This window comes from Podarcis tiliguerta, assembly GCF_965153285.1.
Source record: "Podarcis tiliguerta genome assembly, chromosome: 3".
Lineage (NCBI taxonomy): Eukaryota > Metazoa > Chordata > Lepidosauria > Squamata > Lacertidae > Podarcis > Podarcis tiliguerta.
The window spans coordinates 14,993,927-15,021,822 of record NC_139536.1 but is presented as its reverse complement, the minus strand read 5'-3'; the positions used below and the strand labels follow the sequence as shown (position 1 = coordinate 15,021,822).

Genomic DNA, 27,896 nt, shown 5'->3' with positions numbered 1-27,896 from the left:
TTATCTTTTCCCAGCAGGGTTTATTGACCGAATGTACAGTCCATTCACTTTACTGGTTTAGAAGAGAAGCTTGTAAGGGCAGTCACTAGGTTCCCTAAGCCCACAAATACTTTGACTACCAGACATATTGACAGTACACTCAGCTCAGCTGGAACTCTGTATATGCTCTGGAACTCTGTGTTTGTTTTGGCTTGGCTCTGACCAAAAGAGCATGGTGTCACTGCAGTGGAATTAGAGGAAACAGCACTGTTTTAAATAGAATCTCCTGCAGCAGTTGCCCACAATGCAGGTACAAGCCTCATTAGTCCCTGGAACCAGTACCATATTGAATGCATACATATACCTCCATCCAGCAATTAATTAACTGTGAGAAAGAAAAGTCTCCACCAATAACTGGATTTAGTCTAGATTTGCATTGCTTAAGCCAGGCATGGCCAAACTTGGCCCTCCAGCTGTTTTGGGACTACAACTACCATCATCCCTAGCTAACAGGAACAGTGGTCAGGGATGATGGGAATTGTAGTCCCAAGACAACTGGAGGGCCAAGTTTGGCCATGTCTGGCTTAAGTAATATCTTCACTTTTCCACACAAGGGTTACCTCAGTCACCTGGTTGTGAGTTTTTATTGATTAGAGATCCCTTGTAACCTCCCTGATACACCACAGCAAGAAAGTTGCACTGCAATGCCTGGTGACAGCTCTCTACCTGTGTCTTTTGTATTATTATTAATAATTTGATGTATTACCCAGCTTTCACCATAAGATCCCAGGGGGTGGGACATAGCAATTTAAAACACAACGTTAAAATCAGTGTAACACAAATTGTTGTCACTTCTGTTTACTTCTATCTTTAATGAGCTCACCCTTTTTGTTAGAGCTAACACTAGTGCTCTGGCCTATCTAGATCTCTTAAGCTTGCCTCCTCTCCCTGCCTCTCAACCATATATGCTGTTTTCTTTGGATTACTCAGGATCCTGGTGGGAATAACAAGCCAGTGGTATCTCAACATGAAAGCTTTTTCTGTTTTCTTAACTTTATTATGAGGTTTTGAAGCAGGCAAGTTGGACAGGCATGATGGCCGACTTACTGACCTCATCAGTGTCTATTGAGGGCATCCTTTCAGGAGTAGAGAAAATTTCATGCTTATTTTATCTAATTCAGAGTTTCCTTACAATTCCCCTCATTGCTGACCATTGGTCCTGCTAGCTAGGGATGATGGAAATTGTAGCCCAAAAACAGCTGGAGACCCAAGTTTGGGAAACCCCGATCTGCTTGTTAAACTGCTGCAATTTGCAGTTTAAATTGCTGTCAGAAACTCTGAATTCAGTCACAACTGGGCACTCGCAAATCATGGTAAAACTCAGGAGACTACTACTCTTTATTATCTCTTTCAAGGAGGGTAATTATTTGCATATCATGTCTCCTTCATATTTCTATCTTTCCCATTTCTGTAGTATAAGGTAAAGGGACCCCTGACCATTAGGTCCAGTCGTGACCCACTCTGGGGTTGCGGTGCTCATCTCACTTTATTGGCCAAGGGAGCCGGCATACAGCTTCCGGGTCATGTGGCCAGCATGACTAAGCCACTTCTGGCAAACCAGAGCAGCACACGGAAACGCTGTTTACCTTCGCACCGGAGCAGTACCTATTTCTCTACTTGCACTTTGATGTGCTTTCGAACTGCTAGGTTGGCAGGAACAGGGACCGAGCAACAGGAGCTCACTCCATCGTGGGGATTCAAACCGCTGACCTTCTGATCGGCAAGTCCTAGGCTCTGTGGTTTAACCCACAGAGCCCCCCCACGTCCCATAATTGTCCCTAAATTCTTGTGTATGTATAGACACGTTGGTAGATCTGTTAGCATACACACATGAAGTTGTCTTACTTCTGAGATCACAGTAGTCAAGTTATTTATGCTGACATCAATGGTGTGAGCATCAGTTTCTCTTGTAGACCTCTGAAAGAATGTAATCTTGAACCAGATGCTGTATGTGTCTCATAGAAGCTTTAGGGTGAGTAAATTAAATAACCCCTCCCTCAGTGCTGCTTCCCGTATAAAATCAAATAGAACTTATTTGCAGGTGGTAAAGTTAGGAGGTGGTGGGATTCACTGAATATTCTTTGGAGGGGTTGGAATTCTCCAACATTTTTGAGATAGTCAAAATAGAAAAGAAAATTTATATGAAACTTCTTTTATGATAAATCTTGGTTCAGTTAATACTGAATGGAACTGTTAGATCATATTGGTGGCGGGAGGAAGGAGCAGGCGGAGGAGGGAGATTGGAAGGAGCAGGAGTCAAGTCTATTGCTTTCTTCAGCAAGATTAAAGTAATATTAAACAATCTGCACCAATTTACTCAGTGGCAGATATAGACTCCCCCCCCCCTTCCAAATATTCTCTGAGCCAGTGCGTAGGCAGTGAAAAGCTATGTGTGTGACCTCTGTTGCTGTTTACTCTGGGGAAATAAGTGGGGAAAAGAGACCTTTGTACATACTTTGACTCCTGCAGCAGTGAATCAGTGGCAGGATCTTCCAGTAGTTTTCCAGTTCAAAATACGTTGATTCAAAATGCTGATCAGCGTGTCCCTATCAAGAAAGGGTACAGCTTAGTTATCCTTTATGGTACAGCCACTGTCACATTTGCCCTCCTTAAGCACAGATAGCTTGAAAAACAGTGTGAGCATTTGTATGTGGGAGGGTGGTAGTGGAACACTGGAAAAGGGAAAAAAGAGTTGCATTCAGGGGCTTAATAAGAACTGCACTTTTGCCCCAAAGACATGCGTAAATCTGCAAAGCCGTAAGTGATTTGATGCTTCAGCGCTTTAATGTAAACTGGAGAAAGGACAGGAAATGAAACAAGATTACGTTGTAAAGGCAGATTAATGGCCCTGCAGGTTTTAAATTCAGCAGCCCCATTCTCTGTTTGTTTTAAGTTTCAGAACAAGGAGTAATTGTTTGAAAGAATCTCTGCAATGGGTGAGGGTGGGAGGTGGCACATAAGAGAACTCCATTATTATCTTGTACCTATGAAAGACTTGACCTTTGAGGGCAATGCTAAACAGCAGTGGGAGGAAAAAATAGATTCGTTGCACAAATCCTCACTGCTTTCTGCTTTATATGTGCTATCAAACCAGCTGCAGGCATTTTGCTGCCTGAGGTGACGGACAAGAGGGAGTCCCCTCCCAATTGCATGTACCGAAAGTAGCCAGACTGACCTTACTTCAACAATGGCAACAGGACTGAATCCTCCACATTTGAGGGCAGCAGGTTAGCTTAGCGGGTGCAGGGCAAGCTATGCATCGTACACACAGCCCTGTCTTCCCAACAACATGCCTTCACTCCCCTGCCTCCATTTCGATCCCTGTATGGGACAGCTGCATATTCTTGCATTGCAGGGGATTGGACTAGATGATCCAGAGGATCCCTTGCAGCTCTAGAATTCTAAGATCTGCTGCCTGAGACAGCCATCTCACCCTACCTAACAGTGGGGCCAATCCTGCAGCATCAATGGCCAAAGAGCTTTGAAAGCATGGAGCTGTTTCTTTATGGCTCCTTGTGGTAACACTTGTTCATTTCTTGTAAAGCAACATAATTCAGCTGGTCAGATACAATTTAAAGTTGCTAATACAGCAAAATAAATTAGTTGTAAATCTGTTCAGCTTTAATAAATGAAAACCTGGGCTGCAATCCTGTGCCTCCTTACAAGGGAATGTGGCCCACTGAACTTGATGGTGCTCATTTCTAACCAATCCTGTGCATGCCTGCAAAAGGATTTGAATCTTGAAGGGAATGGAAAGGGAGCCAGTATAAAGATGCATTTTTTTGCTTAGGAAATAGTCCAGCTGATTGTGTGTGTGACATGCCAGATGAGGAAGACTAATCCAGCTGAGGAAGTGGAACTGGGTCACTGAATTTTGCTCATAGGCTCCCTGGCCCTCTTGTGTAATTTGGGTTCCCTCTGACCCCGCTGTTTACAACCTGCCCCCAATGGACTGTAACCTATGCAGACTCATGTCATGATAGATTTGTTAAACCTTTAAGGCAGGGGTCAGCAACCTTTTTCAGCAGGGGGCCAGTCCACTGTCCCTCAGACCATGTGGTGGGCCGGACTATATGTTGGGGAGGGGGGAAATGAACGAATTCCTATGCCCCACAAATAACCCAGAGATGCATTTTAAATAAAAGGACACATTCTACTCATGTAAAAACATGCTGATTCCCGGACTGTCCGCGGGCTGGATTGAGAAGGCAATTAGGCTGCATCCGGCCCACGGGCCTTAGGTTGCCTTCCCCTGCTTTAAGGCACCACAGAAGTTTCCCTTCTTCAGCATTTGAATTGCAATGCCTGGGAATAACCCCACTGACAGGCAGGTATTCAATTGATCAGGAACTTCACAAGGAGGGAGGAAAGCAGCAAGTCTTCACAGGAACACAGGAAGCTGCTTTGCACCGATCGACCCATTGGCCCATCTAGTCTGGTATGGTCTACACTGAATGGCAAAGGCAGCTGTCCAGAGTTTCAAAAGGCAGCTGTCCAGAGTTTCATGCAGGGGCCTCTCCCAGCCTTACCTGCAGTTGCCAGGGGTTGAAACTGGGACCTTCTGCGTGGATGGGTATACATGTGGCATGCCACATCTGAATGTTTCTCCCACATCAAATGACAAAGGAACAAAATGCGGATCAGAAGTGCCAATCAGAAGGTTGGCGGTTCGAATCCCCACGATGGAGTGAGCTCCCGTTGCTCGGTCCCTGCTCCTGCCAACCTAGCAGTTTGAAAGCACGTCAAAGTGCAAGTAGATAAATAGGTACCGCTCCGGCGGGAAGGTAAACGGCGTTTCCGTGTGCTGCTCTGGTTCGCCAGAAGCGGCTTAGTCATGCTGGCCACATGACCCGGAAGCTGTATGCCAGCTCCCTCGGCCAATAAAGCGAGATGAGCACCGCAACCCCAGAGTTGGTCACAACTGGACCTAATGGTCAGGGGTCCCTTTAGCTTTAACATGGGGATTAGCAGCTAATAAAAGTTTGGGGGTTCTTTTGTTCGGGGCTTCCATCTTGTTCCAGCTTGTGCCAGGTGGGAGTCCTGTCTTCAATAAAAACCAAGCCTACTGGCTGCTGTTTTGGTCTGGTATTCCTGGCTTGTGTCCTTGTTTTTTGTCCAAGGGAGCCCTCAGATTTCTCCGTTAACAAGGTCCACATGGGGGCTCCGCTGTCCCTGTGGATCCTGCCGCCTTAGGCCCCAACCTCACGTTGCCTTGCCTCATGGTGGCCAGGCCCTGCTTGAGAAGTCCCTACTTCCTAACCCCCGCCCCCCCCCCAAGCATAGAGGTGCTTTTCGCCTCAGGCCCTTCCAAAAGGCGCCAAAATCCTCACCACTCCCATCAAACAAAAACAAATCCTAGGGAGTGACTGCGCCTGCGCCCAGATGGCTCGAGCTGGCCAGACGAGTAGGCGGAGCTTACCCATCCTGCTCCCGCTCCCGCCTCACTCCAGTTCCTTAGATGCACCTCGTCAGGGAGCTGAAAAGCGCTCTTTCTCTCTGTCGGTCGACGTTGGGTGCGCATGCGCATTCCCCTTCTCGTCGCGCGCTGGTGGCTTTTGACAGTTAAAAAAGGAGCGCGAGGGCCGGGCGGGAGGGGGAGGAGGGGGCGGGGCCTCCCGTCCTGAAGTTTTGAGGAGAGAAGGAGGGAGCGGGCGGCGACTCTGCTCGGCTCCGCGCCAGGCGAGGCTGGGGTTTGGGTCCCGGCCAGCCTTCCCCCGGGTAGAGTCTGCCGTCTTCATTCTCTCCCTGCTGCGTCCCCTCAGTGCGCTCGTCGGAGCTCTGAGAGGCGCCCGCGCCGGTAAGGATGGCGGGTGGGCGCTTCTCCCTTCGGAAAGAGGGGCGTCCGAGGGGACGGGTGTGAGGGAGGGGAGGGTGAGGCAACTGGTGCAGCCCCTGCTTGCGGGGTGGGGTGGGGTGGGGGGGTTATAATGGTGCGATTAGGTCTGGGCTTAACTGTCTCACAGGAACCCCCACCCCCCAATTTATATGGCTGCTCGGACTTCCAATGGGGTCGGGGGTGGGGGGTCCTCCTGAAGTTTCTGCTGGTTGGGGGGTGGGGGCTGTGGACCGTGTGGGCATCTGCTTCAAATCCCTACCCCGAGGGTAACTATTGGGGGAAATTCGTGGAAGACCCCCCCCCCCGCTTCTCTCTCCAGGGGGAGAAGGAGGGGGGGGACACCACTTCGTTTATTGCCATTGCCAGCAAGGCACGCGCGTTTTACTGAAATTGCCGCAGGCGAACGTTTTGCATTTCACCTCAGTGTTTACATCCCCCCCCCCCCCCCGCAGAAAAGGATAACTGCAACAACACTTCGCGCATCTGATTCGGTCCGCCAAAGCTTTATGCCACGTTTAGTGCTTTTAAGGCGCCCCCCCCCCCAGAGACGCTCTTTTTGATTCTGTTGTAATTCTCGGTTCGCTTATATGCGAGACCGAGCCCTTTATGGGACATTGTGAAATTTACTTCCAAGTAAAAGTGCACAGGACTTCGGCTGTTCCCTTCCGATTTTAGGGAAGCAGCTCTGGTCCTGCAAGAGTAGTTCTATGCTGGTGGTTTTACCGCATCTCCTTCGTTTCAAAGCCTGCTTGTTAAATTTAAAGTTGCCCCTCGTTTCAGAGTTTGTGTTTGTGCAAGCATACACTTTGGTTGAGCTGGATAGACCACATACAATATATACCTTTTCTTTGGGGGGGGGGGCGAAAAAAACTATTCTTCCCATTAATAATCTCTGTGGCTCCAAAGGGCAAGACCAGAACCAAGGTGTGGAAAGTTCAAGAAAGCAGATTGTGGCTAAACATTAGAAGAAACAGCCTAACAATAAGAGATATTCAACACTGGAAAAGACTGCCTTCCTTCACTAGATGTATTTGAGCACACCCATCTGTCAGGGATGCTATTTCTGCATACTGCGCTGCAGTTCCTTTACTAAGCAACGGGTTGGATTAGATGACCTCCACAGTCCTTTCTAACTCTATTAATTCCATTTTCTCCATAGCTGTTGGATGCTGCTTTTATTTCAAGCCTTTCTTTGCTATTTGACATTACAAGTCACCCCATCCTCTGTCCCCCTCACTAACTGGACTGGAACAACTGCCATCACTTTTTCCTGTTCTTGCAGTGGCTAGAAGCTATTTATATCCTTATCTTTACCCACCAAGGGTGTGGACAAAGCTGGTTAGTACAGTGGTACCACGGGTTAAGTACTTAATTCGTTCCGGAGGTCCGTTCTTAACCTGAAACTGTTCTTAACCTGAAGCACCACTTTAGCTAACGGGGCCTCCCGCTGCTGCTGCACCGCCGGAGCCCGATTTCTCTTCTCATCCTGAAGCAAAGTTCTTAACCTGAAGCACTATTTCTGGGTTAGCGGAGTCTGTAACCTGAAGCATATGTAACCTGAAGCGTATGTAACCCGAGGTACCACTGTATAAGTTATTTTGCCTAGTGTTGTCCTGACAACTAAATGGTTTAAAGAATGTCAAAATGATGGCTCTCCACTCCAGTGCTTTGATCCAGAGGTGAATAGGAGGCTATAATCTGTGTTTGTGATTGTGAGTATTTATTTATCTTCTATAAGCATGCTTTGCAAGCAACGGAAAAATTAGCCCTGCAGGTGCCTGATTAGGGTGAAATGGCAGTGGCTAAAATGTGTTGGATGACCTTGAGAGTGAAATTGTAGGGATGCACTTCATTTGGAGGGTTATGGTTATTTAAAAGAGTAATGATATAGAAAGTTTGTCCTTTTTCTACACAGTAGAAATACTTGCATTCCAAACTCTGCAGCTCTGCAGTGAGTGCTTTTTACCTTTAATAACTTGTTTGTGAAAGGTTTGTAAATAGCAATCTTCAAGTATTAAATCTGTGGGGTCACTTTCTCAAAATCCAAAGATTCAGCCTGTCTTCTCCTTCAGGGCCAAACACTGACTTTCTTCTAGGCTTCCTTTCTCTTTTATAGGCAATTGTAGTTACTTTGTGTGCTGAATCTGCTACTTTGAAAAGGGTAAAAATGTTTGAAGTTGCCATGTGAATACATCGATACAGTACCAGAATTGCTTGTCCCTAAATATTTGTAGCCATGTTAGCCGGTTGCAGCATAGCTGAAAATTTTAAGGTGCCACAAGACTTTGTTTTCCTCCCTGATGGTTGGCTAATGATTTGAGAATGATGCAAGTTCTTTATCTTGTATTTTCTCCTTTGTTTTCCTTTAACTAGGTGAAGCAAGTGAGCAGATGTATTTTGTTTTGGTAGTGATGGATTATTATTTTTCTCTCAGGGTGGGGTGTGGGGAGTGGGAACAAATAGGGGTGGAAAGTGGGATGAAATATATTGGGAAATTAATATTGGAAACAAATGGTCTTTTGGGAGAATCAAAAGGTGAAATGTTTTGGGAGAAGGCTAATTGGCAAAGAAATTGTTTTGGGAACCTGGCTTGTGCTTCAGATTCCAACTTTGCTCTGCTCACAGTGTGTTGTCTTGGGCAAGCCGCTTGATTTTATCTGGTTCTGTACTCCAGTTTCCAGTACTGGCTCATCAGATATCTCTGGGATACTTACAAACATAACATGAGGGCAGCATCCACAACTGGTATTCAGAGGTATACAATGTACATGGAAAATCGGGGTGGAGCAGAGTTAAGGGAAAGCATTGTGGGAGTGGCTTTCTAGCATATATGGGGCATATAACAGTCCAAATTTTGGAGGTAATAGCTACCCCTGGTTGTGCGATAACACTGCATTCTTTGACTTTTTGCTGGGTGCTAGCTCAGGAAAATGTGTTTTCTCTGTTTCAGTATTTTTGAAAGTGAAACAGTGCACCTGAGTGTTTGTGTATGTGTTGACATGCTTCTGTTTGAGTTATTATATATATTAAACTTTGTACAGTAATAACATCTAATACGTATAGCAATTCATAAACACTTTTTATAGGATGGAAGACATGTTAAGTATATGTAGAGCAATTCTCTACCCAAGTTGGGATCAACCATATACAAACTTGTCTACATGTTAGCCAATATATTATAGGTTGCCCACAACTGGCGCAAGATTTAAGTGTCTTTAACTAGGGGCATGCCTGATAAAACAGAGGTTCAGGTAGGGCAGCTAGTTGCCATTAGCTAACCAAAACGATTAGCACAATCTTTCATCAAAAGAGGCAGAAGGGAGGTTAGAGGTAATGTTCCAAAAGTGCAGGGATGTTTGATGCCACCATAGCTGGTAACAAATAAATCATTTTATCTTGTTTTACAGACAAGACTCAGGCCAAGAAACGTGCCTAATTGGAGTTTGGCAGGTGTTTGAACCCTGTGCTCCAAATACAGATTTGTTCACCACTAGTCTGTGCTGAGTTTATTACATCCTATGCTTACAGTCACCATTTAGGTTTGTTATATATTGTTGTACAGAAGCTTTAAAATGACGTTAGCTTCATTGCAAAACAGTGCCAATATAGTCAACCTCAGAGCAAACAACTTTGTGGTAACATTAGTTTCTGATTGCCAAGCTACAAATCTTGGGTTTTAATTTTCAGCTGGCGCAGAGCCCCAGAGCTTGCTGTGGTCAACGGGAGTGGAAAATTTTGTCTGAAAAGCCTTCACAGTGGCAGGAGGGAGCATTTGGCTGTACAAAATGCTAAGAAATGGAGAGGTTTTGGAACATCAGCTTTCCACTAACACACTTGAGGGTATTGGATCACGTGGCTAGGTTTTTTAAATACTCATTCCTTAATTACAAAATTATTAATTTCTGTTCTGCTGCTTTAGAAAGGATAGGTTTTATGGGAGGCTTACTTGTGTTAGTGGCTGTGCTTGAAGTTGTCAGCATTTTCTGTTGCCAACCAGTATTCATGGTGGTTAAAATACAGTCATAAGGGCTGGGAAGAATGACTGTACTAAATTGCTTGCTGACCAGCATTCCTACTTAGTTGCAAGTTAGCTGTTTTTCAAAGCTAGCTTTAGTACTGGGCTTATACAAACTACTAGTTGTTATCCTTATTCCCCTTTGTTTTCATTGTTGGTAGGAGCCTTGCCTTCAGCCTATCTGTGGTGAATAAAAGGTCTTGCCAACCCACCATATCTTGGAAGTATACTTTACTAACCAATACTTTGTGTGCAAGGCTGCATGAAGGAGCCAAGAAGTGTTCAGACATTAACTCTTCCAGTTTCTACCAATATAATTTGCACAAACGTAGAATTTCCTCATATCAAGCTGGTCTTCACTGACACTACTTTGCTATCAACTGAAAGCCATCTCAGCTACTCTGATTTAAACTCACTTTAGATTTCAGACAAGCTGACAGCCAAGTTCCTTTATTGTGAAAGGCAGTTGCATTCCAATCATTCTTATTTTTTTGGTCCTATTAGCCAGGGTTGTCTGAACTTTGTACTAAATCAATCAATCAAAAGTCTATACAAAGGTAACCTGAACTGTGCACCAAAAAAAAAAATGGAATTATGTTACACTGTTACACAAATCAAGCTGATGTGCCTATATATTTTAACTTTTGTATACTATGGTCTGCTTCTGAGAATTGTGGGAAGGGGTTGGAAAGCCTTTGGCAAAACTAGTTGCAAATTCCAGTTCCTATTCCAATAGGAAATGCCTACTTTAAATTGTGCCCCGCCTCCAGTTGTTTGTTCTTTGTGGGAAAGCATAATTATTTTCAGTTTATTTTACAAATTCATAAACTGCTTCACAGCCTGCGGCCATCAAAGTCATGTTCAACAGGATATTCAATATTCTACCTACACAGCAAATAGTAGCTTCAAGGAGGATGCTTTCTGTATGTGTGAGAAATGCTTAATCTACCCACCCTGGACCCTTTCTGAATTGGTGGTTTCTATGGCTGCAACTTTAAAAAAAAGTGGGAGATCTAACTTGCCTGCATTGCATCTTGTTTGGTGCCTGTGATGCTGAATCCTGTGCCCATTTTTAATAATAATAATAATAATAATAATAATAATAATAATAATAATACACACCTGACTGTGCTGCCCATCCACTTTATGCAGTATACACAAAGAGACATAAGTTTCCATTGCTTCTGTATACTTGTGGATTTTCCCTTATACTCAGATGAAACACTCCTTTATCTGAAAAATCATGATGCTGTTAAACTTTTTTTTAAAGCCGCCTAAACTAGAAGGCATACAGTATTTGTGAATCTTAAAATGTTTATAACTTGAGGGGTACAAAGTGTGTGAGATGTTCGACCATGATTTTTATTTCACAAAACTTCTAGAAGTGTTTTTCTGCTTTATATGTTTTGATGGAAAAGAGAGTATTACTCTTTGGTATAAATAGTTGTGGTTAGGGAAGAGGATAAAAATAGCTCATCAGGCATGGTGAGGCATAGCCAGAAGTTGAACTTAAGCAATATTTGGAATGTAAATCAAACTAGCAGGAAATTCCAAGTTAAGACTGGCATTTTGTCCTTACTTAACACACACATATGAACTTCCTGACTTTTCTCGGTTAATAACTCGAGACAGTTGCATTGCTTTGAGGTTTTTAAGCAGTTCAAACTTAGCAGATTGGTTTTAAAGGGATGATAACACTTTTGCATGTAGGAGGAACAGGGTTCAGTCCTAAGGATCATCCAGTTTGGATCTTTGTCAGAAACCCTAAAGGAACAGTGTAGGGAGGAATATTAAAGTGTTGTACACCAGAAATTGTAGGATTGTTGTCTTGACACTCTATCCTGCTTGAAAAGCAATAAAGTGATATACTCTTACCTCTAACTGGTCAGATTGGGAACATGATGCAAATTGCTGAGTGAACACACCATACAAACACCTGATAAATTTAGCTTTGTGTGTTTTTGGATTATAATCTGCATGCGTATTAGTGCTTTACACATACATGGGAGGGTCAGTGACATCTTTCTGCTGCATTTACATAGGTCAACACTTCCGAGAAACTTCGGATTTATGCATGCATCTTTTCGTTTCCTTGAAACATTTTAACTGTCATGTTCAGTGCTTACTATTCAAAGGGTATAATCTTCAAATCTGCATAGGGAAGAGCTGCTTGAATTCAAACTTGATGTTCACTCAAGCTGTGTGCATGCAGATGTCTCCTCCCCACTGCATTTTACTCAGGTGTACTAGGTCTTGTTTCAGTGCTTTATGCTCTGAATCATAAAGGTAAAGGGACCCCTGACCGTTAAGTCCAGTCGTGGATGACTCTGGGGTTGCGGCACTCATCTCGCTTTACTGGCCGAGGGAGCCGGCGTACAGCTTCCGGGTCATGTGGCCAGCATGACTAAGCTGCTTCTGATGAACCAGAGCAGCGCTCGGAAACGCCATTTACCTTTCTGCCGGAGCGGTACCTATTTATCTACTTGCACTTTGATGTGCTTTTGAACTGCTAGGTTGGCAGGAGCAGGGACTGAGCAACGGGAGCTCACCCCGTCGCAGGGATTCGAACTGCCGACCTTCTGATCGGCAAGCCCTAGGCTCTGTGGTTTAGACCACAGCGCCACCAGCGTCCCTTGCTCTGAATCAGATTGGTGATTAAAGATGAGCTTGAGCCCACATGCCTAGCAGCTATCTCTGAGACCAGACCAGACCATATTCAATTTGATTTATTATATTTCTATGCCACTTTTCATTCAAATGAATTGAAAAGTGGCTTAGTAACAATAACATAAGAGAACATCCCAAATGCAACGTAAATAATATAAAATAATGAAATCATCTATAAAACACCATTAACAAAACAACTAAAAAAAAAGATAAACAGCACAATTACAATAAAAGTCATAGAATTCATAAAGTACTACAGCATTCATAATTTATAAAACAATATTAACAACATTAACAAAATAGCAGCCAAAAAGTAAATTAAGCAATGTTGAACTCGTATATACACACTCCCCATCCCCATGACTCATAATCTTCTATTTTATTCAGTTCATTAAAATACAAATACACATAATGCCCATGGCAGCAGCTCCATTCTGAAGGTTCCTAGGGCTGGAGGGTGAGACAAGGCAGATGGGAAAAGCTATTGCCTGATGGGCAGTAGGGCTGAACAATATACTGATAAATTGTTTAATACTGGTTTCTAGACCACATCATGCTAACCATATAAAATAATTGACCTGGCAATACATCGTGAATCACACTATGTGTGTGTGTGCAACATGCCTTTGCCTGGAAGCAGCTGGCAGAAAGCACAGTTTCATGAAGCCACTGTTGATGCTGAATCGCTGACTTCCCTCCCAGATGCCACAAAGTAAAAATAAGACCCATCACATTGCCCTGTGTCATTCAGCCTCTTTCCTCCCTTGCCCTCTTCTCTCTCTGTGTGTGCGTGCCTGACTTACCACATGTCCAATCGCCATGCTCCTTTGCCCAGCCACATGCCCAATCTTCATGCCCCCCACCTGCCTCATTGCTCACTGCTTCTTTGCTCACTGGCACACCTGATCTCCATGCTCCTTTGTCCAGCCGCAAATTGTGCTTTAATATTTAATTATTCTGTGGCAGGCCTGTTAGTGATAAAGAGCTCAGGAATTGGAAGAATTAGAAGCTGCAGCTGTGCTTGTGTTTCTTTAAGACTGGCTCCATTTTTCTCCAGAACTGTTAACTTCATGGCGAAGCAGAATGCCATTCTAATGCAGCAAGTAAAGAGAAAGGTGTTCATGACTCTTGTGGAACTTAACATTTTTCATGAAATCAGAAGGAAGAAAAACTGATACATTTAATTAATATGACAGAGCACGTGTGCAAAACCTTGACATCAGAAATTTAATGCAGGGTTCTGCTTTGATATGTATTAGTACATCTGTACTGTCTGTAATACCTAAACTGCAAACATATGCAAGATTCTTTTCCAGAAGGGCAACAGGAAACGGCTTTTGTAAAACAGGGGGGGAAATCACACATATATTAACAGACAAATAATAGAGGTGGTTTTTTTTGGAGTGGGGCGGGTTAGGCTGTATGCCTGGCCCACTTCTATTCTTGGAATAGCGAAGCTAGCTTCCAGATGAGGTGATGGGCTGTTAAGAGGAATAAAGAAAGTGCCTCGGATGATCTCCTTCATCTCTTCTTCTTGCTGTCCCTGGGCCAGTCCACTTCACCCTCTGTCCCAAACTGCAAATCAGAGTCCTGCCACAAGTTTTTATCTGGGGACACTTTCTTCAGGATCAGCTGGCCCAGTCTCCTTAAGTTGGTGGTCAAGAATTCCCCTCTCTGCTTACTTCCAACATCACTCAAACGCTTCATGGACCCAAACAAAGGCAGTTAAGCCTCCCAGTGGCTCTTGCTCTCCCCCCCCACCCAATCCCACAGCACCCTGGGTGATGCTGGCAAAGTAATAAGTGATAACTGTAATTCTGTTGAGAGGCATAGGAATAGACACCACAGAGAAGAATTTCATCTGGAAAAAGTCTATCTTATTGTGTTTATTGGCTGGAGCATTAAATACTTGGCAACTTGCAAAAACTAGAATTCCAAAAAGGAATTCAAACCATTTGTTCTTGAGCATTACACTAAAATAATTGGGACTACACTATATTGTATATAATCCTCAAGCCCTTTACTAAACAAATATTTTATATTATTACCATGCTTCTTTAGTATATTGCATTTTGTAAAAAAAATGTTTTGGGAATAATTGCCTTTATAACCCTGATGAAGAGGGACCAAATTAAGTGTTGTCTCAAAACTGCATTAGCAGAGGAAACAGAATTGTAATTACGAACGAGTTCCTGATTGAAGCATATGATTACGAAATTAAGGCTTCTTGGGCTTTTCATATACCGTATTTTTCGCCCTATAAGACGCACTTTTTCCCCTCCAAAAATGAAGGGGAAATCTGGGTGCGTCTTATGGGGCGAATGCAGGCATCGCGGACCTCTCCGCCAGCAGCGGGAGCGCTCCCGCTGCTGGCGGAGGGGTGCCTGCATGCCGAAGCCTGCGCGCGCTGAGCTCAGCGCGCCCAGGCTTCGCGGACCTCTCCGCTAGCAGCGGGAACGCTCCCGCTGCTGGCGGAGAGGTGCCTGCATGCCGAAGCCTGCGCGCGCTGAGCTCAGCGCGCCCAGGCTTCGCGGACCTCTCCGCTAGCAGCGGGAACGCTCCCGCTGCTGGCGGAGAGGTGCCTGCATGCCGAAGCCTGCGCGCGCTGAGCTCAGCGCGCCCAGGCTTCGCGGACCTCTCCGCTAGCAGCGGGAACGCTCCCGCTGCTGGCGGAGAGGTGCCTGCATGCCGAAGCCTGCGCGCGCTGAGCTCAGCGCGCCCAGGCTTCGCGGACCTCTCCGCTAGCAGCGGGAACGCTCCCGCTGCTGGCGGAGAGGTGCCTGCATGCCGAAGCCTGCGCGCGCTGAGCTCAGGGCGCCCAGGCTTCGCGGACCTCTCCGCTAGCAGCGGGAGCCAGCACTGGGCTCCCACGGCTTGCAGAGAGCTGCCTGTTTGGGGGCTGGGGTCGGAGGAAGCTCGGGCTTCCCCAACCCCGCGCCTGGGGGGGAAATAATTTTTTTCCTTTATTTCCCCCCCAAAAAACTAGGTGCGTCTTATGGGACGGTGCGTCCTATAGGGCGAAAAATACGGTAATATCAGTGTGGGTGTATGCACGCACTTACCAGTAAATTCAGGTTGTACAATGAAAGTTGATTTGGCAGTCTTGCAAAACAAATCTATTCCCCTGCCATGGCCTTTTGGTGATAAGGAAAATGCACTTAAAAGTGTGTGATAAAGATTTCTTGACTCAGCATCGTCTAACCTCCCCACAAATAAATTGGAATGAATGCTCAGTGAATAGCTGTCATTGTCTAAGCTCTCTGCAAACTTTATGCAATACAATAATGAATCCTCTACTCTATAAGCAAGCTGTTTGGAAGTGCCCGCAGGCACTAGGATACAAATATTGAAGACAAATATGTTTTCTTTGTGTGCCTATCAAAATAAGCTCTTGCCTTGTATCCTTTGCTTTTTGTAGCCACTGATAATACAAGCTTGTCAATATAGGCAATCCGGGGTAGAGAAAATGCCTTTCTTTTTTTGTCCCTACCCTGCATTATGGTAAATTACTGCAAATAAAGTAGAAATATATTGCATGTCCATATTTGTATAAGGTGAGTCCCCACAATTTTTTTGGCTATTCAGAATTGGCCTCTCCCTTTTGGATTTGTCATCTTTGCCATTCGTTAAGAACCACTAGGCTCCAAGGTATAAGATGTCTAGGGCTGATGAAAATATCTATTATGTTCATTTAAAACCAGCTTCACTATTCTAGCCATAAAACCCTGGGAGTTACAGTTCTGGGAGAGTGCTGTGGTTTGGAGGTTCTCCAGTTCACTCACAATCATAATTTCAAGGATTCCTCGAAGGCTTGAAACTGGTCTAAGTTTGTCATGGGGATATGCTCTTAGAAAAATAGTACTCATTTTCTTACACATTTCATTTTCTCTTTTTAAACAGATGATTTGCAAGTGAGAGTTCAGCTGTGTATCTCCAACTTGTTTCAACAAGATGTTTACAACGAATCCTGCAAATTGGGTTACATTTGAAGATGAACCCCTATTCCATTCTCCTCAGAAAGCAGGGGGAAGTCATAATGCCTGTAAAGCAAACGGGCTTAAACTCCATCTGCCTAAAATGCCTGATTCCTTGAGCCAATCTCCATCTTCCAGCAATACTCCTCTCTCCTCTCCTGTAGTTGACTATTACTTTAGCCCTGGACCTCCTAGCAATTCTCCACTATGTACACCCACTAAAGATTATTCTGTCAGCCCTTTATTTTCAAAATCTGGAATTCAGCACCTTTATCCTATTCCAGAGTTGTCATCAAACATTACTATTCTGCCAGTGGGTGGGACATCTTCTCAAAAACTGACTGGTACCTCTCAGGCTCAGCATCACTCAGAATGTTCAGTCTCAGAGCCATTGGATGGTGCAAATGCCGCTCAACAGGAAAGTGCAAAGAAATCAGAAGATTCCCTGGAATCACAAACATTCTTCCAATACGTTCAGAATGACTGTGCTTTTGCTAGTCCATTTTGGTCAGAAGATTCACCAGATACATCCATCAATGTGCACAAAAAGGATGCAAACCTTCAAAAGGATAGTGGCTCTTCCAGTGAAAAGGACAGTTTCCCTGATCAGAAAAGTCTCAATCAGGGATCATTCCACTATATTTGTGAGAGGCTTGAGCACTTGCAAACTAATACTTCAGATAATGAAAGGAGTCTGACAGCCATGCCATACATGTATACGGGAGATGGCTTTTCTTCGTTTCTTCCACACAGCCTCTTCAGTAGCCAAAGAAAAGATGGCTGGCCTTTCATGTTGAGGATTCCCGAAAAGAAGAATATGATGTCATCAAGGCAGTGGGGGCCTATATACCTTAAGGTCTTACCTGGAGGAATCCTACAAATGTATTATGAAAAGGGCCTTGAGAAACCTTTCAAAGAATTTCAGCTGCAGCCATCTTGTAAACTTTCAGAACCCAAGCTAGAGAACTGCAGTATCTCTGGGAAAATCCATACTGTGAAAATTGAGCATGTGTCTTATGTGGAGAGAAAGAAGTATCATCCCAAAGCTGAAGTGGTTCATGAACCAGAGATAGAACAGATGCTAAAGCTGGGAACGACTGATTACAATGACTTCACTGACTTCCTGGTGATAGTGGAGGAAGAGTTAATGAAGCTTCCTGTTATTTCAAAACCAAAAAAACACTATGAAGAACAGGAAATGATCCTGGAGATAGTGGACAACTTTACAGGGAGGATCACTAAAGCAGAAGGGAAGCTAGTTGAAAGTGCTGTCATCACCCATATTTATTGCTTGAGTTTTGTGAATGGAAACTCTGAGTGCTTTTTGACGCTGAATGATCTGGAGCTTCAGAGGAAAGATGAGCACTACTTTGAAAAGGATGCGAAAAAATGGATTGAAATCATTGACTATCACTTCCATCAATGTGTGAAAAAACAAGAATTTGAGCAGTCAAGGATAATTAAATTTACACCTACAGAAGGCTGTAGGTTAGAACTGATGCGTTTCAGGACATGGTATAATGGAGCTGATCTTCCATTTTCTGTCAAGGCCATGGTGGTAGTACAAGGAGCTTATGTTGAACTGCAAGCTTTCATAAACATGTCCTCTTCTGCTCTGACTTCAGTGCATTCAAATTCCATGAAACCCTGTGAAAGTATTATGGTACACTTTCCTATTCCCTCACAGTGGATTAAAACTCTTTGGACCATGAACCTCCAAAGACAGAAGTCTCTGAAAGCAAAAATGAACAGAAGAACATGCCTTGGCTCTTTAACTGAGATTGAATCTGATCCTGTAATACAGGTCTCAATTGGAACAGCCAAATATGAAAGTGCCTATAGAGCTATTGTGTGGAAGATTGACAGACTTCCAGATAAAAACTCAAGTAAATATTTGTTTTATATAAAGATTTTTTATAAAAAATGGTATAAAGCTGTGCTGAAAGGGAATTGCATTTTCTCATAGTGGGTTAACAATATGACGACTCCAGAGATTTTACTGGCCAGTTGATTAAAATGTATGGCATGAAGGCTGCAGATGGTGAATTGTGTGTGCTATTGAGCTGGGAAAAAGAAATATACCCTTGATATAGCACACATTCCTGTGCTTTAGAAATCTGAATATTTTAACCACACCAACCTAACAAAGCAGCTTTGATAGATGCTTGATTCAAGCCAAGTGATAATTAGGCCTGCTTTTCACATTCCGTTTAAAAAGTCTTGGCACCTTCATATTTGAAAGTGTTTATTTTGTTTCATTCATATTCTGGGATTTTACTTTATTAGATCCAGGAATCAAACTCCCTCTCCCTAGGCAGCTACAATTAACTTCTGTAAATTCACTGCGTGTACTACAATGTTGGAAAAGGAAGTGTGTAGGGGTAAGAATTTATAAATTGTTCTGGAACTGGTGTCTTTCTATCTTGGACATCCATATAAATTTGATATCACCTTTCCAGGTATGAAGTGCATCTCTGCATCTTCAAAAGTATGCAAAAAGTAAAAAAAAAAAGAATTTCATGTTAGATTGCAGGAAGAAATTCTGTTGTCCTTGGAAATGGCAATGCATAGAAGTCATTCTACGACTGATCTTTTGCATTACTTTGAAGGTGATATAAGAATATAATTTACTTATGGTCCACAGACAACAAATATAAAAAGTTACAGAATGTAAAATATGTATGATCATTAAAAGCAAAAATGAGAGTAATAATAGCTTGTCTAATTGCTGTTTTTAGAAATATTGCAACTTACTGAGAAATTTAAAAATAGAGACCTCCATAAAATGATAAGAAGGAGGTACACATGGAAACATACAACAGCCTTTTTTACTTTCATGTTGCATAATAATTTGTGTGTACCGCACACTATAAATGGCATATGTTTTAAAAAAAAGTATTCTGCGAGCTGTTGCATTATGTTTGCTAAGTAAAAGCATAATCATGCAGCATAGTTAACCGAAAGAGCTAAAGTTCAACACATGGCAGTGAAACCCCACACCTCACTTTGTAGTATGAATTCTTCCAGTACAGTGGTACCTTGGTTGTCAAACCTAATCTGTTCCAGGAGTCCGTTTGACTCCCGGAACCACTCAAAAACCAAGGCACAGCTTCTGATTGGCTGCAGGAGCTTCCTGCACTCAATCAGAAGCTGCGCAAGGCGCATTGGACATTCAGCTTCCGAAAAATGTTCGCAAACCGGAACACTCACTTCTGGGTTTGCGGCGTTCGGGAGCTGATTTGTTCAGAAGCCAAGCCGTTTGACAACCAAGGTACCACTGCCACTGTAAATGAATTGGAATAATTAGTTCTGTTGGCATCTCTTATTCTTCCATGTTGTTCCTTTAGAAAGCTCAGACCAGAGACACACTGCTTAAGTATGTCTAATCAGTGTTTGTCTCTGGTCTGAGCTTTCTACAGGAACAACATGGTAGAATAAGAGATATATTTATGCAAAATAGAACTTTCTGTGGTATTCCTGGTTCTGAATTTTGGAAATATGTGGTCTGGAGTGCACATTGTAAAGAATGTCGTCCTTTTTCTCTCTATCTACTGACATAGCCTCTATCAACCAAAAGAGAGCAGTATTGTAACAGTTAGATGGCTGTACTGCCAGCCTTTTCTTGAGATTCTTGAGTTCTGTTAAGTCCATTGCAGCTGACGTACTAGATCTACTTTGGAAAGAAATATCCTCTAGTGCTATGCTGGTGGACTAGCTAATGCATTCAGTCTATGATAGTGCTGGAATATCCACAGTGACAAGAGACGGCCTCCAGTTACACTTCTGTTCTACTAATATTTCATTATATAAATATCTAGTGTAGCACAAGCACTCAAGCTTTTTATCATGGCCAAGTATGCTATCACCTTTCCCCCAGTGATAGGGGAAGTGATCTAATATAATACAGGATACAGGATATAATCCTGTATATGCCTGCTCAGCAGTAAGTTCTGTATTTCAGTCTTAGTTGAAATTGAAGGTGTGGAGCAGTTTGAGATTATATATGGTCCTGTTGGTTTGTGTTTTCAACATACAAAAATAACTTTTAAAATGATGTGGCTTTAGTAATAATTTAAAATACTCTTCTATAATTATGATTTAAAAAATACTGCTATGAAGGCCTGTTCATATGACAGTCAGGTCCTTGGCTATGGGAAAAGCCTGCATAGAATGGCTCCATTTGGTTGCCAGCCAGCCAGTCATTGAGAGTCATTAGGGAGTTGGCTGTCACATTCTTCAGTAACATAATAATAGAGTGCAGCCCTATATGTTGTATATTGCAGTAGGCAAGCCTTTCAGAGTATAAAGGTATAAATCATAGTAACTTGAGTTTGTATCAAAATAAAGGAACTGAAACCGTCAGGTGAAAGGTACATTGGCTATTGTAACAATCTGATTTCAGAAATACACCGGGGTATATGATTTAAACCCACTTTGTATGTGGTGGCGCACACATACATACATACTTGCTAGCTCTCTGGAGGAAAGAAACATTATGCATGAAGTATCAGACACTTAGTGTCCTTTGGTGATTAGGATGATTCATCTCTCCCAGGAATGTATGTAGGTATATTTGTGCATCTTTAAATATGCTGGGGATGAGACAGATGAAAATATCATAACTTTAAAACAACTGTTTAACTAATACAAGGACTAAGTTTCCCTTTGTCACTGTAGTGGGGTAGATTTTAAAATTGCATGAGAGCAAAGTTAAGTGAAAGTGTTACTTGGAAGAGTTGCTAGCGATAGATAAATAATGGATTTCCCCTGCATTGAAAAAGATTTTAAATTTGAAACAATTGTAATCAATTATGAAAGTGAAGTCTGCTTATCTAAAGGTCAAACATAATGCCCAGCGAGGGAAATAAGATAAGGCCTAGCTCATATGCATGTTTCCAGACTACAGTACAGCATAGATACCAAGACATTTGCAGTTTTTGAGAGGCCACAGCCAACATTGCTATGCTGTTGTCGTGTCATAGCCCTCTTCAAATGTTTAGCTTACACAATGAATGTATGTGTTTATGGAGGCATGGAGTCTTTTAGCATCCTCCTATGTGACACATTTCCCCCAATTTGACAAAAGGAAAATTGAGTCTGCAAGCAAGGTCTTCAAGTCCCTGGGTTCAGTCTGGAATCTATAGTAATGAAAATGAGTGAGATCCAATGAGATCCAAAACAAATACAGCTTTGCATGAGGAAAAGAATGACAGCTTGCTAATAGCTTTCTAAAGCAAGGTCATTGTTGATAGGATGTAAATATGGCAGAAATGTGACTTTAACTCAAAACTATGGGAGAAATGTGACTTCAAATCCAAATTGAAACAATGATCCCTTAACCACAATCTTTCTTAATCATTTAAAATGAAATCACATGGGGTCTAGTTCCTAGATTATTTTCACATTGGATTTTCCAATAACTGCTGGTAATATGTCTGCCTTGTTCCAGGAAATGCTTTCTTGGCAGCATGGCCTCACTGTTCTTCTTTTCAAGTTTATAGTAAATTGTTAAAGGATTTGATATAATAGAGAACATAAGCAAACAAAATTAAGAGTAAAAATCCCACCCCTGGTCTAATACATGCTGTGAGTGGTCAATGTGGAATGCCAAATTGAGCTCTTGAGTGTTTATTTTATGGGATTTCTAGTTGGTTGGTTTATTATTCCATATCAGTTATGATTATTAGGTAACAATCCATGGAACTCCAATGGTTGCCTGAACAGTTGGACACTCTGCTTACATAACATTACCTGGCATTTATAGGGGCAATTTCCTAAATGTTATTCCCCTATATCCCCCTCCTTCTTACTGTGCTGTTGCATTTCCCTCCTATTGCAAATGAAAAGATCTGAGGCTGGGAGAGTGTCTTTGAAGTGGGAACAGTGAACTACTGTATAAAGTAGTAATAAGAGATTGTGAAGTGTTATGTTCATAAAAAACAGGGCTGTTGCCTCCTTAAAATGTTAGTTGATTGACTCTATGCATTACAGTACTAGAATAATTAAATATGCATACATTAGCATTTTGAGTGAGAAACATTTTTCTGCATACTTTTTGTTTTTTTAGATGGCATATGTATGAATTTCAACATTTTAAGTCAGTCCCTACTGTGTAAGAGAGGAGAGGGAATACTACTTCTAAGCTGGCGCCTGCCTCCTGCTGTTTTTGTATTAGAAATCTTTCCTTTTCTGCCTGATTAGAAAAGATGCCCTGATTACTTGGCTAAATCAAGTGCTGGATAAATATAAATAGTGTTTAAAAATTGGGTGAAACATTGTATGCAGATGCCTCCATTAAAATCTCCTTGGTTGATGTTTGTGGGAGAGGATGCAGAGACAGGAAGAGAGAGGCTAACTCCTCCCCACACTTGCCATCAGATTCTTATGCTAGATTGCTTCTACTTTGAAGCTGCTTTTTATTTCAGAAAGGATCAGTTTAGGTTGAAGTACACATGTTTGTGTGTACTATATCCTTCACTGAAGATAAAATTCCCAGTTTACTTCCTCTTTCTGATACCAAAGACATACTTCACTGCATATATTAACATACCCATTATGGAATTTTAATGATTATCCATATACTTAAGATGCATTCTAAAGTAAATTCCATCAGATTCAGTTGAATCACGAGCATCTCCACTGAATCTTTGCTAGAGGCTTATTGTAGAAGCGCTTGTTGTTTGATGATGTCAAATCCTGTATCATTAATATTAAGCCTAAGATCTTCAGGCATCCTGGCCAACATTTTCATACATTGGCAAAGCTTTGTGATGAGTAAAACCTCTTGGTGGTTTAAACAGCTCTCAGTGAAGTTTTTTGGGTTGCTCTTAGATGAACAAAGTTTGCACATTAATGGAGTACAATAAGCCCGCAGCTTATGCGCATTTAACTTGTGCAAATTAAGATTTGCGCACTTGGCAGAGAAAAAAAAAGTGGAAAGAGGGCGGGTGTCCAGGGAAAAAAGATTTTGGCAATCCCACCCACCATTGAACCCAATATGTTTTGACGTGATTTTGGCTTTAGGCGTGATTTCTGGAACATAACTCTCGCATAAGTTGCTGACTTAGTGTAATTGCCTTAATTTTTTTCTTGCTTGCTTCTGCAAGGAGCTTTTTGCTATAGAGGCATTCACAAAATAAATAGAATCTGTGGGATTTAATAAATGTAGTTTTCTAAATAGTTGCCACTGAGAAAGGTGATGCCTTAAGGTTGTAGCCAATGCTAGTCATACTCAGAGTAGACCCATTCAAATTAATGTCCTTGGCTAAATTAGCTCCCTTAATTTACGGTAAATGGGTCTATTCAACCTATAAAGTATAACTGTTCTGTGCCTGAACTTGAGCTTCTGTTTCTTTATCAACCATATTGACAAGGCATATTGACAAACATATTGTCAAACCATATTGGTACATTGGTGTACAAGTGACTACGCTCCGACAGTAACTTGCAGATGGGGAAATCAAGGGGCAAAAGCCCATCTGGACTATGTGTTAGAATGAAGGTGTTTGCTGGGGATTACTGCTGATGGAGTATACTTGAAATGGTGAATAATTTCGTGTAATATTGAGCTGTTTGTGATGGTGAATTATAAAAGTGTTTCTAGCCTTCCGAGATACAAAGAGCAGCTTTGAATGGGAGCAAATGCTCCTTTTTTTAAACCAGGCATTGGTGGTGCTTGTGACCTGCTGAGCTACTTTCCTCTTTCATTGGGTTGCTCTACTTAATCACAGCTTAGCAAAAACCTCCAGTAACTTGATTGTTCTCTCAGCTACTTGTCTTGGCTAAAATTCCTGTGACATTCCCTCCGTCCTTTTTTCAAGGTCCAGATCATCCGCACAGTTTGTCTTACAAGCTAGAACTTGGATCGGATCAGGAAATCCCCTCTGACTGGTATCCCTTTGCCACAGTGCAGTTTGTTGTGCCTGATGCATGCGCTTCCGGAACTGAAGTTAAATCATTGGGCATCGAGAGTGACATCCAACCCCAGAAACATGTGATACGTAAAGCATGTTACAACTGCCAGGTAATCTTCTTGTCCTCTTGTTTTGTTCTTTAGCCTGTTGGAGCATCAAGGCAACAAAGCAAGTCAGGCAGCTATGCAAGGAAAAGCTTGGTATCACCCATTTATTTATTAAAGCATCAGCTAAAATGGTCATGAAGGCACAATAAAGGCATTCTGGGCCACGAGCTAACTGTCAGTAGGGTATATCTTGTAAAAACCTATAGCTCAAGAACTGAATCCTAGAGACGCTAAGCCTGTAGGAACTTAAGTTTTCAGTTCTGTTGTAGTATGGCAGCTTTGAGGGACTGCAGTAAAATGCAAAGATAAACCTATTTTGGGACAGGGGGGTAAGGAAACTGAAATATAGTTTCACACTGTACAGACTTAGCTAGTGAAAAAGCAGTTTAAAACTGAAAATGTGTAGGGTTAGCTTTCAACTCAAACTCAGAGTAGGATTCTGTTTACTGAAGATTGATACCTGCACTGCAGAAAATTGATATATGTTTTACCTATTATGTTGTTAGTTTTTAAATTTCTGCTTCAGTTTTGATTGTTTTATATTTATAGCATTGTAACCTGGGGTCCTAGGACAGAGGGTAGGATGTAAGTTTAATCAGTAATTTTATAATAGTATTTACTTTTCCTCTTGTTCTTATATTTTGTTTTCTACTTGGGGTATGTATCTGATGAGGTAGATTTTGATAAACCTCATGCACTCTGCAACTTTTAATTTGCAACAAAGTGCTGCAGGATTTCTTGTGTTCTTATGCTATAAACAAACATGGCTTCTACACTAGCAGGTGATTGCTGGTTACACAAGTCCTGGTTCATTATTGTCATCTAATTTTTAATAGGATTAGAATGCTAGCTATTGGCTCACTGGGTATAGTGTCAAGAGCTTCAGTAATGTTACTGCTTTGTAAAAAGAATACAACCTTTTTGCTTTTATATTACAGGTTGAAATTGAGAAGAAATGGATAAGGCTTGATGGTGAAGACTCCAATAAATGTGGCAGTTGTCAAATGCAGTAGTGAGGAATCGAACTGAAGAGTCTGGTGTGCTGCTAGGACTGTGGGGAAAAGTGCTTTATATATTGCCTCCAAATGAATTCGCAAGGCAGTGGACTACAGCATATTCTCTGCAGTTTGTCATGTTGAAAGACCAGATACCATTGGAAGTTTGTGCTCCTAACTTTTAGCTTACTGACCAATGTTATCCTTTAAAAAGCTAAAGCACACAAAGTCAATTCACAGTATCTTGAAAATTAGTGGCACTTGATATGAACTCTTGTAAGGCAGTTGGATATGAAGCATTTAGACTTAACATCAAATATATATTTTGCCGTGGTCCAGAAAGGTAAATTATAAATTTCAAATTAAGTTATGTATTACAGTTAGCCTGCAACTTATGTGGGGGTTATATTCCGGGGATTGCACCTAAAGCCAAAATTGTGTACAGTCCAAACACATGGGGTTCAGTGTCGGGTGGGATTGCCAAAGTCATATTTAATAGAATCATAGAGTTGGAAGGGACCCCAAGGATCATCCAGTCCATCCTCCTGCAGTACAGGAATAAGCAGCTGTCCCATACAGGGATCAAACCTGCAACATTGGGATTATCAGCACCATGCTCTAACCAACTGAGTTGTCCAGGCTGATTCCTGGAACCCCACCTTTCCACTCCGTTTTTATTTATTTTTTATTTTTTGCCATGAACACATAACTGAATGTAAACAAGTTAAACATGCATAAGTTGTGGATATACTGTATATATATTTGTAGGTACTTTGTGAATGTAATCATATGTCTTGCTCTTCCCAGTATTGGTAAATAATGCAAGCCTAAAGTATATTGAAAAGGGGTGTCATTTGGCAGAGCAGATAAGAGTTTCAGTGGCTCATAAATGGGATCTTTTTGGATGATTCCACTATATTATTCCTGTACAGAGGAATATATGTATGGAAAATGTTACTTTTTAATCCCAAATCTACACTGGCTTTTCAGAATAGTTCCTGTCAGGAATTTAATTCATTGCTTTCAGCATTTCTTTGAAATCTATTGCATACATTCTTCCACACAGGAAGACATACCATGTTTCAAATAGCTAATAAGTGCTGCTCTTTTGGCCTCTCCTGTTTGAATCTGTAAATGGAAGTTTTTTCCTTTCGTTCTTTGGAAGGGGACTCTGCCTGGGCTCATGGGGGGGGGGAGGCATTGTGGGTAATAAAAATTCTTGACCTGAAAGGATGAGGCAAAGTTTTCATTTCAGGATCTTGGACAGAGCAGAGTTATTTTTAACACATTGCCAACTATTATGAATTATTTTGGATCTCCAACAGGAACAGATGTTAGATCTGGAACAAAAGCATGTCCTGAATTGCTAGTCAAAGAAGCTATAAGGTCCAGGAGACTCCAGAAGAACGTGGAAAGCGAGATGTTCCTTTGCGTTGCCAGCTGAGCTAGAGTTTGCTTAAGGGGTGTGCCACAGAAGACTTCTAAGTCTGAAGGAAATATGAAACTGTAAATGCTTTGACAATCACCTTAACCTTTTAGATGCTGACTTTTAAGCTTGTAGGACAGTTCTAATTGTCCCCTTATGGGAGACATCATCTTTGTCCTTTGCTTTTTGAGGCCTTTCTTGTATACTCTAGAAGCCAGAGAAGTGTCTGTCTCTGTTTTAATCTGTCTTGATGAATTTCTGCTTTATTGCGATTGCTCTAGATGATATCTTTGCTGTGTGTAAGTCTTTTTGGAATAAAGCTGTAATAGCATACTTCATCTCACTTTAATATTTTGTCCCTGCTGCAGATATTAAATATGGACCTTAACACTTCAGCTAATTCGCCCCAAAGGGAAAATGATTTAGAATAAATTGAGTTTTATTAATCTGGGAAAACATAGTTTATATTATAATTCCAGTTCAATGGAAGTGGATATTAAGTTACAGTCTCAATTCTCTATGTAGCTTTGTCCCAACAGTTAATTTTGAAGATACAACAGCTTCTCTAATCTCATTTTACTAGTAAATTGTCTTGAAATGTCAAAAGAGCCTTTAGGTGATAATAGCTCTGGTATATGCTGTTTGTTAGAAGGATGGATGGGGGTTTTTTTGGTCTCAGAGGAGGAAAAATGTTGGTTCTTGCTTTAGGTCATATTGAGGCTCAAATACTAGCCAATTTGCCTTTCACATTTAGGCTGTCATTTTGAAGCTCATCTGATAGCTCAAACCTCATTTATTCCAACAGGATTCTGTTGTAGTCTGGTATAGAAAAACATAACCCTTTCCAGATTTTTAAGGGTGGCAAATGCATTTTGGAAAAGGGAAATGTATCTTGTCTCCGGCGCAGCATTCCAGAGGTCTAAC

The 27,896-nt window shown here is 42.0% G+C and overlaps 1 protein-coding gene and 1 long non-coding RNA gene across 7 annotated transcripts; one reads left to right on the top strand and one right to left on the bottom strand.

Moving 5' to 3' along the window:
* Window positions 1-5,576, bottom strand: LOC310673987. Of its 3 annotated transcripts, none has more exons than XR_014509282.1 (4): window positions 5,459-5,576; window positions 2,495-2,585; window positions 1,885-1,956; window positions 1-220 (listed from the first exon to the last, which is right to left on the bottom strand). It is a non-coding gene; the product is annotated as an uncharacterized lncRNA (long non-coding RNA). The 3 variants fall into 3 exon arrangements; XR_014509283.1 differs by lacking the exon at window positions 5,459-5,576 and adding an exon at window positions 3,220-3,560; XR_014509284.1 differs by lacking the exon at window positions 5,459-5,576 and adding an exon at window positions 3,215-3,553.
* LOC310673911 (stonin-1-like) lies at window positions 5,488-27,305 on the top strand. 4 transcript variants are annotated; one of them, XR_014509254.1, is made up of 6 exons: window positions 5,644-5,836; window positions 6,782-7,587; window positions 16,458-18,417; window positions 24,352-24,554; window positions 25,490-25,889; window positions 26,872-27,305. XR_014509254.1 is itself a non-coding variant. In XM_083432732.1 (5 exons), the coding sequence occupies exons 3-5, from the start codon at window positions 16,509-16,511 to the stop codon at window positions 25,562-25,564; spliced, it is 2,187 nt and encodes a 728-aa protein (XP_083288858.1). In that variant the 5' UTR covers window positions 5,488-5,836; window positions 6,782-7,587; window positions 16,458-16,508; the 3' UTR covers window positions 25,565-27,305. The 4 variants fall into 4 exon arrangements, 2 of the variants coding, with proteins under 2 accessions (XP_083288858.1, XP_083288857.1); XR_014509253.1 differs by lacking the exon at window positions 6,782-7,587 and having other exon boundaries at window positions 5,488-5,836; XM_083432732.1 differs by having other exon boundaries at window positions 5,488-5,836; window positions 25,490-27,305.
* The last annotated feature ends 591 nt before the right edge of the window (window positions 27,306-27,896 follow it).